Source organism: Alosa sapidissima, chromosome 17, assembly GCF_018492685.1.
Source record: "Alosa sapidissima isolate fAloSap1 chromosome 17, fAloSap1.pri, whole genome shotgun sequence".
Taxonomy (NCBI): Eukaryota; Metazoa; Chordata; class Actinopteri; order Clupeiformes; family Clupeidae; genus Alosa; species Alosa sapidissima.
This window is the reverse complement of record NC_055973.1, coordinates 23,301,490-23,318,905: the sequence shown is the minus strand read 5'-3', so window position 1 is coordinate 23,318,905 and position 17,416 is coordinate 23,301,490. Positions and strand designations below refer to the sequence as shown.

General features: G+C 44.1%; 2 protein-coding genes across 5 annotated transcripts in view; one reads left to right on the top strand and one right to left on the bottom strand.

Moving 5' to 3' along the window:
- The window catches only part of LOC121688144 (mitochondrial poly(A) polymerase), a 10,950-nt gene extending 4,139 nt beyond the window's left edge, over positions 1-6,811 (bottom strand). The window contains exons 1-6 of the mRNA XM_042067536.1: positions 6,633-6,811; positions 6,218-6,384; positions 4,049-4,279; positions 3,067-3,291; positions 2,092-2,300; positions 761-987 (exon numbers count right to left, since the gene is read on the bottom strand). Coding sequence (XP_041923470.1) covers positions 761-987; positions 2,092-2,300; positions 3,067-3,291; positions 4,049-4,279; positions 6,218-6,384; positions 6,633-6,765 — 1,192 coding nt within the window. The 5' untranslated portion in view covers positions 6,766-6,811. The remainder of the gene's footprint in view (positions 1-760; positions 988-2,091; positions 2,301-3,066; positions 3,292-4,048; positions 4,280-6,217; positions 6,385-6,632) is intronic.
- Positions 6,379-17,416, top strand: part of map3k8 (mitogen-activated protein kinase kinase kinase 8) — a 30,124-nt gene continuing 19,086 nt past the window's right edge. For 2 of the 4 annotated variants that reach the window (XM_042067539.1, XM_042067540.1), the window contains exons 1-8: positions 8,606-8,968; positions 9,518-9,925; positions 10,207-10,377; positions 10,662-10,923; positions 12,157-12,263; positions 13,651-13,803; positions 15,321-15,564; positions 15,892-16,039. In XM_042067539.1, the coding sequence (XP_041923473.1) occupies positions 9,569-9,925; positions 10,207-10,377; positions 10,662-10,923; positions 12,157-12,263; positions 13,651-13,803; positions 15,321-15,564; positions 15,892-16,016 (1,419 nt within the window). In that variant the 5' untranslated portion in view covers positions 8,606-8,968; positions 9,518-9,568 and the 3' untranslated portion in view covers positions 16,017-16,039. Of the gene's footprint in view, positions 6,686-8,605; positions 8,969-9,515; positions 9,926-10,206; positions 10,378-10,661; positions 10,924-12,156; positions 12,264-13,650; positions 13,804-15,320; positions 15,565-15,891; positions 16,486-17,416 lie in introns of those variants that run through there. The other 2 variants (XM_042067537.1, XM_042067538.1) reach the window with 2 other exon arrangements.

Here is a 17,416-nt window from a genome sequence, read left to right as displayed (position 1 = left end):
TTGCTTCCACAGATGAATGAAAGACAATTAATGGGAAAAAAAAAACTAATTAATTTTCCTCTAAATGATCGTGATCAATCAAAGCCAGTGCATATAAATGCAGTCAAGCATAGCGGTGCGTTGAATATACTGAAATAGCAACAACACACACAATGAACTATTTAATTAATGTATTTTTTTCATACATTTATGATAAACAGTGTACTTCTACACACCGCTGCAGCATGAGACCTCTGGTCACATTACGGCATTCCTAAACTATGCCTGGCAGATGGATTTTGCAACGTAGAATGAGTATTGTAAATTGTATGCAAAAACTGCTTTTGACATTCCAGGAAGACCATAAGGACACCCAATCATCTTTTAATATGCCAACAGATCAATTTCTGTGACTGTGCCATGACGATTAAGACGACACAGGTATTTTCTCCTGACACCACTTGCAGTCTAGCTGCTAGAATGCTAGTAGCTTTTCAGACACACACACAAATGCAACTACAACTACCTCCCACCACCACCTGTCATCTCTTCCTGACTGGCTTACTGGTCAAAGGTGGGTAGGACAGGGGGCAAACACACACACACACACACACACACACACACACACACACACACACACACACACACACACACACACACACACACACACACACACGGCGTCTCTTACTGGCTAGGTCATGGAGCTGGTCGAGGGTGGGCATGATGGATGGACACACACACACACACACACACACACGCACGCACGCACGGCGTCTCTTACTGGCTAGGTCACGGAGCTGGTCGAGGGTGGGCAGGATGGGGGTGGAGCGCGTCTGCAGGAAGAACACCACCAGCATGCTGAGGGAGAAGTTGCTGATCCAAGCGCCGGGGATGGAGCTGGTCAGGCCGTGGACGCGGGCCCAGCAACGCACCACGAAGACCAAGCAGCGGACGCGCTCGTCCAACCGACTCAGTAGCCACAGCAGCTCAGAGCTCTTCATCGCCACCCTGTGGCCACACATGGGAATACACACACATGTCCAGCTGTTAACCCTGACGGGTAAAGGAATAGGTTTTCTTTTTTGGGGGATATCAGCCACCCTTAGTTTAGGGTTTTCAATACTACATATTACGATAGAGATGTAGAACTATCGATCCTAATATAAATTAATCTCTGATAATAAGGTAATGTATTAGGTGCTCTTACATGCTATTGTCATTTTGAAAAGGCACCCCCATGGGCCTTTACTTTCGCTTACATTTTGCTACAAGGAATTTCCCCAGTAAGTGGCAAATTTCCATTGCCTGATGTAACCAGACCCAAATTCACGGTGTGAATAGATAGCCACACTCCATTAGGGACTGCTTCTAGTTGCTGGTTCCTAATGGGCTTTGAAAGGCATACAGTGCAATTTCGCATGCTTTTTGTTTTTGTTGTTGCTTTTGCTACTGGGCTCCCCCAGAGTATTGTTCTAAGTAACCTAATTGTATTGTTTAGTTTACTCAACAAGTAGTGTGGTTATTCCACACAGTCACGAGGACATCACTATTCTGTTTGGTTCTCACCCTCTTCATGCTCCGGCCACTGATGGTGTCCAGATCCAGGAAGAGGTATTTGTGCTTTACACAACCGTGGTCAATACCACCCTCATGGCTCCCTTCCCTCTGGTACATGGTACATGTGGATTTGTTTAAATTTCGCCATAGATATTATCTGAAGAGCCTTGTCGACTGACAAGCTAACATTTCACAACTTCACACAAATAGGCTACTGCACATTTGACGCAGTTTGACGTGTTGAAAGAGCATGAAGTTGCAAGGCTGGTTCTCTGTAGACAGGTATGCTATGGCTGGGAAGGAGCGCCATTCTCCCTATTATAAGTTCTTGTAAAAGCACCAATTTCTGCCTCTTTCATTCGAAAATTCTAAAACAAAGATGTTTTTTTTAATACTTCAATTTTCATTTTTCGTAAGTGACTATGGTATAAACGGGATAATGCCCTTCGATGCGTCCATTATCAGAAATAAATGGACTTCGCGGAAGCGTCGGACTTCGCGTGTGTGTGTTTTTTTGTGTGTGTGTGTATGTGTGTGTGTGTGTGTGTGTCTCACCTGTTGTTGGCTGTGAGGTCGCACTGGAAGCCCGAAGGCTGGTGTGAGAAACGCACTAAGGGACAGCGGGCGTTTAGGATCTTCTGCACCCCCACACAGCCAGGGGCGAACTGCTCCAAGCCCTCCCCCAACACGGACAGCACGCTCTGGGTCACCGTCCGCTCCGACGCTACCCTCTTCATCTGGTATTCTAGGGACAGACCAGAGGACTGCATCGAGAGACACAGCACAGTCAAAGGACTACACACACACACATCCCAGTCAGAGGACTACACACACACGCACACTTGTATGACTTACAATGTGGTAGGCAATGTGTCGATACTGTGCACAAGGTAACCCTAATGTCAACTACTAGGCAACATCATTTTCCTAATTTAATAATATGCACATCTTATATTCAAACATGGGTGGACCAGGACACAGACAAGAAAGCAACTGAATTCTTTTAAACTCAAACCATTTCAGTGAAACTAATAAAACATTGTTGACAAATTGTCAACCACCACCATGTTCCCCAACTGTCAAAACCACTATTCACTTCTCACCACATGTTTTTACACGTCACACACACACACTGGACTGGTTTCCTCTCACATACCTAGAATACATACACATTTGACTGTCATCACCCAAGAATAAACTCACACAAGCTCACACACATGTTAAAACATCCATATCGAGTGAACTCTTTTTCCGTTATATTGACTGAGATGGAACGTGTCCTAGACAGACGTTCATGTGATGTTTAAGGTGTACAGCATGGTTTATGACAGTGACATATAGCATGAATGTCTGCGGTCATGCACTGTTATATATTACGCATGAAGTAGCCTGTGAAGCTAATGATATGGCTGTATGCAGGTCACTTGCCTGAAGTATTGTTCTAAGTAAACTTATTGTATTGTTTACTCAACAAGTAGTGTGGTTATTCCACACAGTGACGAGGACATCACTATTCTGTTTGGTTCTCACCCTCTTCATGCTCCGGCCACTGATGGTGTCCAGATCCAGGAAGAGGTCGAGGTCGCAGCCCAGCTTCCCAAAGCCGTTGACCGTCGAACCGAACAGCCTGATTGCACATTCTGGGAAGAATGCGCCAGCAATGTCTTGGAGCAGGGAGCAAACCAGGAAGCGAAGAGCAATGTTCTCATTGGTCAGCTCTAGTATTGATGTCAGGGAATGTAGCTGCTGGTCTATCTATGGATCAAAAGGGGAGACAGTGTATGTGAGACTCTGTACACTAAATACTGTTTTGTTTATCATTATTATTTATCTGTTTCTGTTATTTTAACAGAAAGGTCCTATTGAGATACAATATCTTTTCTCCAGGAAAAGTCCTGGTCAAGATGGTGTTTCCTTCATTATTTATATAATTTTACAACGTTAACTAATAGTCATATTATACACTACAAATCACAGAGGTAGGTCAATAGTTAAGTCACATGCACCAGTATGCAAGTTTTTAATAATATTCTGCCAAGGGTGGATCTGCAATGTTGGATATGCACTAACCCTGTGCAGTATTGTTGTGACATATAGGCCAACTGAAGCAACATTACGGTAGGCAGCAATTCCCAAGTTTTTGTTGTTGTGGGACAGTTGTAGGCAAGTGGCACAGGACCGTATTGCATCACTTGACGACATGGACTGACTCAAACATTTCTCCACATTCATCAGCTAGCTAGCTGACAAATAAGCCAAGCTAAGCAGCAGTAGGAGTGGTTCCTCATGACCCGAGTGAAGTTTAAGTAAATGTTAATGTGGGTGGGAGCTAATAGACACAACTTGCTTGTTTTATGGGTGAAAAGGGGCACAAAAAATAAACTTTATCATTTAAAGCAAATTATTTTGCGGACCCCTTGGCTATGGGTCACAGACCCCACCTTAGGAACCACTGGATTATTCCTCCAAGGTCTCCATCTTGAGACTCCTACATGAGCCTGGACATACTCACACTCTCCTCCGCAGCAAGTCGCTGGATCAACTCATTGACTGGCAGGGATGTCTGGGGGTGAAGCTTTAGGCTGGCTGCGCCATCTGATTGGTCCACTCCAGTGCTCTTTAGTGCAAGGAGGCGGGTCTTGAAAGGTACCGAGGCTTCGTGTTGGATGCTGGGGAGACTGGCAGCCTCGTGGAGAGAGCAAATGCCATCCCTGCTGGCAAACTCGATCACAGCGCATGTGCCCTACACACACACACACACACACACAGATAATCAATGACCATGCCGTACAAACTTTTAGTGATTCAGTTGTACTGAGAACATGTTTGTCTTACATCCTACAAAGTTTGGTCAGGCTGGGAGTAATACTTTTTATAGATATTTAATGCCCAAACACAGCCTACAAGACAATGATTTTTTGAGTGTGTAATAAGTGTATAACTGTATTAAAATAAACTGAAACATAATGACTTTAGTGTTCAGAGTATGAAATGTGTCAGTGGGCACAAAGGCTTTTTATAGACTACAGACACAATTTGCAGTGAGTATTATCTTTTCTTCTAGACTATTCTTATAGGTAACTAAAACATCATAAGACAAAATGTGACAATTTTTTTACTTTAAAACATTATGTAGACAAAATCTGAGACGGTGTGGCAACCATCTTCATTTTCTGTCCAACCTGACACGGAATGACACATTAAAATAGGCTGAATGAGTGAATACGAAATCAAAACACACCTGTGCCAATAATACAATAATTTGTCATCTTTTTTAAGAGCACCAACCAATTGCCTAAGCCATTTTACCCGTAGCAGTAGGAGCACTGCCTAACAGTAGGAGCACTGTACTAACAGTAGGAGCACTGCCTAACAGTAGGAGCACTGTACTAACAGTAGGAGCACTGTACTAACAGTAGGAGCACTGCCTAGCAGTAGGAGGACTGTACTGTTGTTGGTTGTGCACCTACCGTCTTCTACGGTCCCACGCCTCTCGCCTACTGTCCTGCGCCATTTGCCAACTGTTCCATGGGTTAGGGATGGTTTAGTTAAAAGTGGCATGGGACAGTAGGCAAGTGTCGTGGTACAGTAGGCAAGTGGCATAAGACAGTAGGCGAGTGGCATGAGCCAGTAGGAGAGTGCTGAGGGACAGTATAGGTGAGTGGCAGAGTACAGTGGGCAGGTGGCACGGGATAATATGAAAGTGATACGGGACAGCAGTTAAGTGGCACAGGACAGTAGGTCAGTGCCATGGGACAGAGTGGCAGGATAGTAGATGAGTGGCACAGAACTATAAAAGAAGTATGCCAGTAGTCAAGCGACACGGGACAGTCAAGTGGCACAGGACATTAGGTCAGTGCCGCGGGACAGTGTGGCAGGACGGAACTGTGGCGCGGGACAGTAGTCGAGTGGCACGGGACAGTAGGTGAGCGGTGTGGGTACAGTACAGTTCTTGCTCCTGCTATAGCTCTCCATTTTAGAGTATCTTTGTAAAATACACTAGCCTAGAAATCTAGACGCACCCTAGCGGCGGCAAATTAATTCGCTCAGCCTGTACGTCTAGTATCAAACCATAGGGATTTCTATTGGCTAACACCGTGGATGTCCTGCGATGGTGAACAACAAGGAAGGTGGCTATGGCGAACGAAGAGCGGGTGTTTGAATCGGCGTTGGCGTCAACTTAGGAGAAGTTGGACTTGTGCTTTTCTTTGAAAGTTGAGCAACACAATGCACTTAAGTCATTCCTTTCGAAGAAGGATGTATTTGCCGTTTTGCCGACCGGATACGGATATGGTCGTAGCGCTGGCCTATTGCATGCCTAGGCAGTTTGAAAGACAATTCTCTGCCCGCCCCTTGGATTAAGCGAGGTGAATGGTTCGATGCCAGACTATACATTTCAATGATATAGGATGGCCCGCCAGGCTAAAAATACACCGGAAACAATCTCAAACTTTCTTTGTTTTATTTCATACAAAATGCATGCAACTATGCATGAGAAAATTGAGCTGTCAGGGTACCAACAAATGTTGCCACGGCTGTGAATGTGTGTTATACAGGCAGACGAGATGAAATTACTGGTGTTTGAGAGCACACACTCAACGTAAAGAATACAGACAAACGAGAGAGGGTGCTACACTTGAACCTTAAGTTGTACCTTGCTTACACGAGTCGGTGGACTTACATAGCTGTCATAGAAGAAACAGTTGTTTACGGCTCCGTATTTGGACAAGAACTTCAGGACCTTTTTTTCTGTAGTCTTCGAGGGGCAGCTGATTAAGACAGATCTCTCAGCACGCTCGCGCCTCTCCTCCTGTAGCGCGAGGAAAGACTTCCCAGCATCTTGGTGGTCTTAAAACATCAAGAGTAGTAATTAGTTAAGAATAATAGTGTATCGAGTTTACGTGAGATATATTACTTTCTTGCAATATCATCTAAACTGTTGCAGTTTACGCACTGTCTTTTGAGAGACCAACGCTAACAGATACAGACGACAGCAACCCCATCGGCATTTGAGCAAAAGTAGCCGTAGCTTTCGCATGACAAGGGGTTCGGCACACATCTCTCCAAGAAAAACGACACCAACAGCAAGTCCTTACCCGTCAGTGGCTGACAAGCAGCAGCATTTGTTCCTGCTCTTCTCTGGGACGGCGTGAGTATCCTTTGAAAACATTTCAACAATTGCCCATTTCCCCGCATATGTAACCTGCTTGCTCCCATGGAGGCCGCCATTGCAGGAGCCTAAATGACAACACACGCGCATGCGGGCATACGGCGGCTGGGAAGTTTGGAAAGTAGTTTACGCGTTTTAAAAGTCAGTTTTTCTATGCTTGATTTGCTCCTTCATTACAGGCAGGCTCATTTTACAGTTCACTGAAAGTTTCCCAGTATACAAACACATTTGCACTTCCGAAAAAAATACACAATGAGTTTTTATAATGTAGGCTATAATGTTTCACATCGTTATCAATATAGGCCTATGACTAATGACTAAGCCCAATAATGAACAAAGAATCATATAGAAACTGACCTTCAGGGTGAAAAGCAAAAGCAGATTAGGGACGAGAATGACAGAGGAGCAACCCGTGTCGGGAGTGTGTTCAGTCCGGGCCACGGCTTTGCAGAGGCAGACAATACTTAAGTAAATGTACTATTGTACTTGGTCATGATGGCTTTGTTAGGTAATGTAGAAAATTATTTGTGACACATACATCTACTTTTACAGTAACTCAGCCTACATGTTAAATAAGTCACTATAAACACACACAAGGGATTTTTTCAGAGCTCCAATCCCAACCCCACGCATGTTGATTTGTTTACAAGCCAAAGGATAAGACCCAGAAATTATATTTTTGTCATGTTGATTGACTAATACACTTGATTCAATAAGACTGGCATCCCAGTGCAAATGGTAATTCTGCAAGGAAGTCATTTACTGTGACAGATAAATACTGTAGATAGATAGATAGATAGATAGATACTTTATTGATCCCCAAGGGGAAATTCAAGAAATTCAGAGCAATTCAAAAAATACATTATTATGCTTATTAACAGGGAAAAAACTGTTCATTTCACCTGTTGTTTGAGGCCAAGACCATAAATAGGAAAAAGAGCAAGACAATTTGCTACGAAAATGGTCAATATTGTACCTAATTGTCTTGCTCTTTTTCCTACCAACAGCACAGTGGCCTTGAACAACAGGGTTGAAAATGGCTTTATCAGTAGCAAAATAGTGACCAACCAAAGAATGTGAATTTCATTTTCAAGTCTGACCACCACATCATTGACAAAATGAATATTATACATCAGAGAAATACTTTGTACTTAGGTATTTGTAGAACTTGCATACTTTCACTTAAGTAAACATTTGACTTGGCAACTTTTACTTGCAGTGGAGTAATTTTTGACTGGGAGTATCTACTTTGACGTAAAGAAATTGAGTAGCCTACTTTGTCCACCTCTGCTGCTATGAATTACAATGGAGTGACACTGTGACAGCTCGCATCAAGCAGAAAGCCCCGAATGTAATTTTCACACACTGTAGGCCTATGCGCCATCGTGAAGTGTTTGTGGCTAAACAGATATGAGAAGAATTTTGCGGTAGTATTGTTTATGGGTTTAATAGCCTTCATCTAGCAAAAGGGGGGCCTTGACCAGAACCTAGTATTTGGGGGGCCTTGTCATGGAAAAGTTTAGGAACCCCTGGCATAGGCTAGCCTATAACCTAGGATATGCCTCTTTCTTTTTATTATTATAGACTATGACATAACCCTTTGCACATTCTCGGCCTTCCGTCTTTGTGGTTTTAAGATTAATTTCTGCTGACTTGTTTCGTCTTTCCCTTGTGTTTTAAATCAAAGAGAGTTTGGGTGACTGGTAGGTTATTACAGTAGTCAAGAAAATGCAGAAAATTACAACCTTTGTGCGTGACTAAGACCAAATACATGACGCAGAATGTGTTCTTTTAACATAAAAGAGGTCTAAAACAGCTGCCTGTTATCAGTTCCTGCGTGTGGTTAAGCAATGACATGTAGGGGAGAGATGTTGAGAATGCTTTGACGCAGTGGAAATTAAGAAACGGGTCTGTCAGGTCAGGTGAATCCGGGGACTGTAGATACTGCTCCAAGGTAAAGCTGATGTTCACAACCAAGAGCGTGCTAATAGTCCCGGAGATACCAGTGAAATGAGAGAAGGAAAAGAAAAACGAAACGCAAACGACACGAGCTGGTTGAAGCAAGATATTACTTTTCCTGTTAATCGCAACTCTCGCTCTCTCTCTCTACCCCCTCCTCTCTCTCTCTCTCTCTCTCTCTCTCTCGGTCAACAAGTGCGCTCAGTCACCTCTTAAACTATACAGTGTCCACGATGACTCCGTCGGAGTCACTGCTGAGCGAGACGATGTGCCTGAGATTGCTGAGATTGGTACGAATTTGAGGTGAGGTTTTACTATACACTATGCAACTATTGCCATTTCATTCCATTGATTATCTTACCCATACACTTTAGTTGTAAAAATGGTTTATTTTTCGAGAATGTCGATTGGCTTAGCGACTTCCAATTATCATGGCTGTTTTGTGATACGTTTTTTCCTCAAAATTATACATAAAACGATCATGTGATATTTGTTTATTAATATTTTATTTTCATGAATAGTTTCCAAAAATATTTATGAAAGGATCACGCAATTGCATATGTGTCCCTGCAGTGCGCACTGCTTTTCTATATGTGCACTTAAAAAGAGATAATATATTCATCAAGGTAATTTACAGTGAGATGTGTAAGTCTTTTTTTATGCCATGCGTTACGGCTGCGCTCCACTGGATTCTGACGCTGATATGCTTGCGAGGGAGGGTGGTATTTCCGGGTTTCCCTTCATGTCCAGGAATGCCCCTTATTTGCAAGTAATCCATCGAATTGCAGTCGCAGCAGGAAACGCCCTGTCGTTTTCTGAACCTAAATCTGTCCCCCTCTCCCCTTACTACAGAGAAGAATGCACTTGTTCTGCCGAGTGTGTGATCTGCACTGAAGCTGCAGCATGGAGTTTCATGATGATAATAACAACATTGGGATAAAACTTCTACTGAACCACTTGGACATGGAGAAAGTTCTTGAGCTGTTTCAGAACCTTTACCCAGACGAGGAGGAGGAGGAGGCAGGGTCCAGTGAGGAGGGTGTCTCGCAAGAAGAGGAGACAGACCAGGAGTCAGCAGGGACACACACGCTGGACGTGTTTGACCAGACGACATGTCCGCCAGGCCAAGAAGGAGATGTGCAATACGGGAACGTGACTGATTTGCTGGCCTTCATCAGTCGGATCTCAGGCACAGCACATGGGGTTCAGGCACCCTCTCTCGTACACCTGAACAATGAGACAGGGGTGCTTCTTAACAAGGTGAGTGAGGACTCAGTTATGTATGAAAGAGAGAGAGAGAAAGGGAGGGAGTTTACATTTGTACATTTACCTGTTTTACTGTGTTTGTGTGTGTGTGTGTGTGTGTGTGTATGTATGTCTGTGTGTGCGTGCATGTGTATGTGTTTGCATGTTTGTGTGTGTGTGTGTGTGCATGCATATGTGTGTGTAAGTAAAAGTAGGTGTCTTAGTAGAAGTGTGTGTGTGCATGTGTATGTGTGTGTTTGTTAGGTGGTCATACTCAGCATAATCTGTCCTTACAGAAAGACATGATCGTTCAGAACGGCCACTATCGCCTCGACTCTGAGGTGTCCCTGTTTCCATGGAAACGCAACTACAGGAGTGTTGACTCGGCCCACATTCCCAAAGGTGCCTTTGGGAGAGTTCACTTGGCTGAGGACTGTGTCACACGCAAGCGCATGGCCTGCAAGCTGGTGAGACACTCTCAGGGGCAACACATACGCACACAAACACACACATGCACGCACACACACTCACACACAAGCTAGACACACACGCACATATATGCATACATGTATACAGAATACATGTTTGACTATGGATGGTAAACATATGTCACATGTCCTTTAGCTTCTTGTTTTTCTGAAACCATATTTTTTCCCTTTCTTTTCCTATTGCCATCTTTCTCTCTTGACCCCCACCCCACCCCACCCTACCCTGACCCCCACTCCACCCCACCCTGACCCTCACTCTCCAGATCCCACTAGAGCACTTCAGGCGCTCAGACGTGGAGATCCAGGCGCGCTTCGGCCACGAGAACGTGGCGCAGCTGTTTGGGGCAGTCCTGAAGGAGCGCACGCTGCACGTGTTCATGGAGGCCGGCGAGGGCGGCTCTGTGCTGGAGAAGCTGGACAGCTGCGGCCCCATGCGAGAGGCCGAGGTCATCTGGGTCACCAGGCAGGTGCTCCAGGCCCTCGAGTACCTGCACGGCCACGGGGTCATCCACCACGACATTAAACGTAAGGCCCGCCCTATTTACATTTATTCATTTAGCAGACGCTGTTGTCCAAAGTGACTTACATATGTTAATTATATCACAAGGGATTATATTGTCCCCAGAGCAACTCAGGGTTAGTGTCTTGCTCAAGGGCACAACAGTGGAAACTGGGTATTGAACCCAGAACTTTTTCTGGCTACTGCATGCTAGCCCAGCTTCTTAGCCACAACGCTGCACCTGGCTACTGCATTCTAATCAAACTTCTTAGCCACAACGCTGCACCTGGCTACTGCATTCTAACCCAGCTTCTTAGCCACAACGCTGCACCTGGCAAACGCTACCTACCCGGCTACAAGTACTGCTCTGCATCAGTAGTCCGCACCACACAGGGCTTTATCACCACCCCAACCAAGCCCACAACACAGGATGTAAACAACATCTAGGAAAGTCCAACACGTGACCCTGTACCTGCTGCACAGCGTTTACAGCCCCCATAAACGCTCCACTCAGTGCCTAGTCAAATTCTAACCTGTTTGCATAGTGCCTACTATGCAAACTTGTTTCACTAATACACTGCCGCTTAGCTGGCAGCCATGCAGTATGTTTGCGCGGGGGCTACATAGACCTTCCTGTGTTATTGTTTTTTTGATGCACGCCTTTGACTTGTGTACACACACACACACACACACACACACACACACGCGCAAAGACACACTGAAAGCAAAGGTAAAGAAGGGCCAGTAGTTTCCTGTAAAAGCTCTTAAGTAGGTCATTAAGAGGAAACAACTCAGACTCACACTCAGATGTAAAATTACAGGGTTGTATCCATGCATCTTAACTGTACAGGGTAGTTGTGTGTGTGTGTGTGTGTGTGTGTGTGTGTGTGTGTGTGTGTGGTAACCACCCATAAGGCATGGCTTGCAGTCAAAGCTGCTTTCAAGTTTCTGGAAATTCCATTTGAGGGGGTGGTGGGCGAGAGCCAGAACGAGCCTCTGAGTTTGTGTGTGTGTGTGTGTGTGTGTGTGTGTGTGTGTGTGTGTGTGTGTGTGTTTGTCCACTGCCACCCTCACAGAAGAAACCACATGAGGACCTATGTCTGCACACACACATACAAAAACAAAACCTAAAAAATGATCTTTAGATATTGTGTCCTTTGTTTGTTTCCATATGTGTTCCATATCTGATCTCGCCATCTGTCTCTCTCTCCATCCCACGGCATCTGTCTCTCGCTCTGTCTGTCTGTCTGTCTCCTCAGCGAGCAACATTGTACTGATGTCAGCTAAAGCCGTGCTTGTTGACTTTGGCCTGAGTGTACAGATGACCGAAGATGTGTACATTCCCAGAGATCTGCGAGGCACCGAGGTAAGGCTGCTGTTGACATGCGCGCACACACACACGCACATGCACAAGCACAAGTACAAGCACACACACACACACACACACACACACACACACACACACACACACACACACACACACACACACACACACACACACACAGTACACTGGAAGAGGGATACAGTGAGTGTCAGGTTGCTTCCATCTTTAAAATTTCGGATCCTTAAAAGACGGTGGTTCATAACAACAAGGTCAAGCAGCAGACATTAGGGACAACAAACCTACTGACCGGGATGACCGTCAATCAACTCTCCACTGACCGGGATGACCGTCAATCAACTCTCCACAGACCGGGATGACCGTCAAACAACTCTCCACTGACCGGGATGACCGTCAACTCATTCGAATGTCACTCAGCAAGTGTAGGATGACATCAAGTGACCTACAAAAGAATGGCAAATGGCAGCTGGGGTGAAGTGCAGTGCGAGAATGGTTCAAAACAGGCCCCTAGGGATCGGTGATGATTCAGCAGATTCGTCTTTGCGAAGGACGCATGAATCAAGCCATGCACAAGGTTATCCTGGAAGAAAACTTGCTTCCTTCTGCTCTGACAATGTTCCCTAACTTTGAGGATTGTTTTTTCCAGCAGGACAATGCTCCGTTCCACACAGCTAAGTCATGATCTTAGATCAAGACCCTGTCATGGCTAACCAAATCTCTAGACCTCCATTGAAAACCTCTGGAATGTGATCAAGAGGAAGATGGATGGTCACAAGCCATCAAACAAAGCTGAGCTGCTTGAATTGTTGTGCTAGGAGTCAGGACTGGCATAAAATCACTGAACAGCGATGAGAAAGACTGGTGGAGAGCATGCCTAGATGCATGAAAGCTGTGATTGACAATCAGGATTATTCCACCAAATATTGATTTTTGACACACACTCTTCCATTAGTATTGTGTTGCATATAAATAAATATGAAGTTGTTTTCATGGCATTATTTGAGGTCTGAAAACACTGCGTCTTTTTTTGTTTTGTTATTTTGACTTTGTCATTTTCTGCAAATAAATGCTCTAAATGACAATATTTTTATTTTGGGATTTGGGAGAATTGTTGTCAGTAGTTAATTTTACTCAAAGACATACCTATGAATAGTAACATCAGAGAAACTGATCATTTTGCACTGATGTCTTAATGTTGTCCAGAGCTGTGTATATATATATACAGTATGTTGGTCTGCATGTGTGCATGTGTTACGTTAACCATATTGCAGATTACTGAACAGGGTTATAGTAAGTGACCATTAGTATTATAATGACCCTTTTATTAACTAATGGGCTTTTTTGTTTGTCTGTGTGTGTGTGTGTGTGTGTGTGTGTGTGTGTGTGTGTGCGCGCACGCTTGTGTTTGTAGATGTACATGAGTCCAGAGCTGGTTCTGTGTGGAGGCCACGACACAAAGACGGACATCTACAGTCTGGGCTCCACTATGATCCACATGCTGACGGGCAGCGCTCCTTGGGTCCGCAGGTTCCCCCGCACAGCCTACCCTTCCTACCTGTACATAGTAAGTACATACTTCACTGCCTACCCTTCCTACCTGTACATAGTAAGTACATACTTCACTGCCTACACATCCTACCTGTACATAGTAAGTACATACTTCACATAGACATATGGCTCTTCTTTAGTGATATTATGTATAGTAAGTACAAACTAATGATTCTACTTGAGTGATATTAGGCATTACGTCACCCATCCAATCTTAATGCACACTAGTCACTAGTTAGTGTGCACTATTCTGCACTACTACTTCAGGGACTGAGAGGACCGTGGGGACTAATTTTCATCTACCAGTTCCAGTAAAGGGTTAGAGTTAGTCAGACAAGTAGGCGGTGGACAAACTGTCTATTGGCAATCTAGCTTCACTTCTGTATCCTCTAAACCAGTGTTTCCTGAACATTTTTTTCTCTCGTGGCACACTATTTACTGTGAGCAAATCCCAGAGCACACCACCATCATATTAATTAACAACATAACTCCATTGCACGTTGGCACCAAAAAACCTTTAGTTGACACATAATGTCGGGAGGCTATGTGTGAACCCATAGCTCAGATATGTAGATCTGTTTAGAAGTAATTTCATGAAATGCAAATGAAAATTTCATGAAATTTTAATAGCCTACAATTTTGGACAAATTGTTGATGATTATTAAGAATAAAAAAAAACTTCAATGTGGAGTTTTTCTGCAGCGCACCTGCACAGCCCTCATGACACACCAGTGTGCTGCAGTGCATCGTTTGGGAACTACTCCTTTAAGCAACGAAACAAATAAGTGGAATAAATGTATTAAACGGAATAAGCGGAATAAGTGAAATAAGCTAAATAAGCAGAATAAGCCAAATGGCTCGACATGCCTGATCTTGAACATTTGGAACGTTTACTGCAATAGTTTATGGTCACAAGCCACAGTTACCATGGTTGCAGAAAGAAAAGGGGGTAAATGATTGTTGCATGTACATTTAACTGAAAAGGGTCCATTTCTTTGCCTCAGACCTCGGACTTTTCTCCATCCCATGATTTCTGTGTCAGATACAGAGCTTCCTGTTTTTAAGCAAGAATGTGCCCCATCCACTTCTGCTTCTCATTTCTGCTTCTGTTTTTCTCATGTGAGCTTCTGCTTTGAATTTCCTTTGTGCGTGCACCTTGAATGAACATGTGTGATCATTTAAATGGGGATAAAAGAGTGTATATACAGCTCTATGACTATAAGTGTGTGTGTGTGTGTGTGCACATGTGTGTGTGTGTGTGCGAGTGTGTGTGTAGACTAAACTAGTTGTGCAACTGGATGGAACACATTTGCATTTTTTGTTCTTCATGTTTGCATGTGTTACTGAATGTGGGAGGAACTGTATAGGTGTTAGAGTGAAGGTGTTTTTATGTAATGTGCGCATTATCATCTCTGTCTCCCTATAGTGTGCAGGTGACTAGTTGTATGGCTGGATTTGTCGGTCACATTACTTTCTGTGAGGCTGAAATGCCATCCGTCCTAATTCCTCCATTTTGGATTCTCTCCCTGTCAGATTCATAAATATGCTCCTCCTCTGGAGGAGGTTCCAGATTCCTGCAGCAACCCCTTGAGGTCAGTCCTGCACAGCGCGCTACACAGGAACCCCGCTCTCAGAAGCTCCGCCTCCCAGCTGCTGCAGCACCACGCCCTGCACCCCACAACCAATCAGACGCGCTACAACAGCCTAGACTCCGCCTTAGGGGAGGTGGCTCGACCATTTCTCTCACAATGCAGCCACACGTCCGACACAACACAGGGTTAGTAAGGTCACTATTTAGACATGCCCCCCCCCCCCCCCCACACACACACACATACACACACATACACACAGACAGACACACACACACACACACACACACACAGACACACACGCTCAAACTCACATACACACAGACACACACACACACACACACACTCACACACTCACACACACACACACTCACTTACTCACTCACTTAGAGATGCAAGACATGTATAGTCCCTTAAATAATATTAGTCCAATCATCATCCAGGTGTTTCATCAAATATAACACACACAGATACCGCACAGCTCCGCTTACTAACCTTTGATGTATTCCCTGCAGACTCCTCCTTGAACTCTGAAGACTGGAGTCCCACTAAGAAGGGGGGCTCCCTGTACCTGGATCTGGGAGCTTTGGCTGGGTACTACCACTTGGTGAGGGGCCCCCCCAGCGCAGAATACAGTTAGAGTGCTTACGAACACACACACACATGAACACACATACACTCATTTCAATGCTTTTATTTGGATCTTAACACAAGGGAAGAATTACAGATCCAAATATTGATGGACATGTTCTTCATGCTCTCTGCACTAGTGGTTATGTATAAACATGGCATTGTTGTTTCCAAATGGATACACTACCTATTATGGCAGTACATGTATACCAATGATTGAACAATCTGTGTATTGTACTGTTGATGTTGTTCCCATGGAATATGTATACAAACATATAATTACCATGTAAATGATTTTATTTGATTTTATGTGAGCTGGGGATAGATAGATATTTAGACTGGGTTCACAGTCCTCTGTGTGGGATTCTCAAGCCTTTTGTGTGTGAAATTCTCTTTTGTAAAAGTGTTACTCTTTCCTTATAACCGAATGAAAATGAACCGTTACTGCACGGGGACGGAATTAAACTGATGCTCACTCATGTCTGTTGTTTTTCGTTTGTGTACTAATGACTCAATTTTACATGTGGATTGAGGTTATTATATCTGTCCCTCAAGGGATAACAGGTGGTTTCTCTGCTGATCGATGATGGCTAATGACATATAATTTTCTCCTTACCTGAGGGCAGTGTGACATTTCTCTGGAAGAGCTAGCGTTAGGACTGCTTGCTGGGTGTTTCTTGTGTGTGAGTGACGGAGTGGGACAAAGAGGTACTTTCCCCATTTCCCTAAATGTGTCCCGGGCCTATGAGTTAAACAGCTGGGGCTCTCTCAACACTGTTGCCCTCTTCCAAATTTACAACAGGCAAGCACATAAAATTCGCTTGAAACAGGAAGTGACACAGTGCAGTGTGTGACATAAAAGATCACCAAAACTCTGCGTGAATTAGTCATTATGATGGATAGCTAGGAGCATGCACACTTTTCGTGTGTGTGTTGGCAATTATTTGCCTAAAGTGCATAGTGGTCAGTCTCTACTAAATGACAGAGGAATTCCCCATTATCATAAAGAGACATCTTGACGGTGTGTGGGGGTGGAGGGAGTCCCTAAGCAAACACACTTTCGCAGAAAGAGCATACCCAAATCTTCACACCTGCTCAGTGCTCACCCGCATCCAGTAAACAAACTCAGACAACTGTGCAGTGTCAGGAAAACTTCCCCTAATTTATTTAGATAGTTCTCCTTCCCATCCTAAGGGGTGGGACACTGTTGTACATGAACTTAGATATGCTGTATCATTTTTTAATGCCTTTTTAAATATGATAATTTGTAATTTATTACTAATAATGATTTAAAAGGGCAGTTTGTGTAAGGGGTTGTTTACTGAAAAGTAGCCCGATGCTATTGGATGTAAGTATGATGGCTCTTCATACAATGTTGTCAAAGCGGTGTGTTATATTAAAACATAAAAC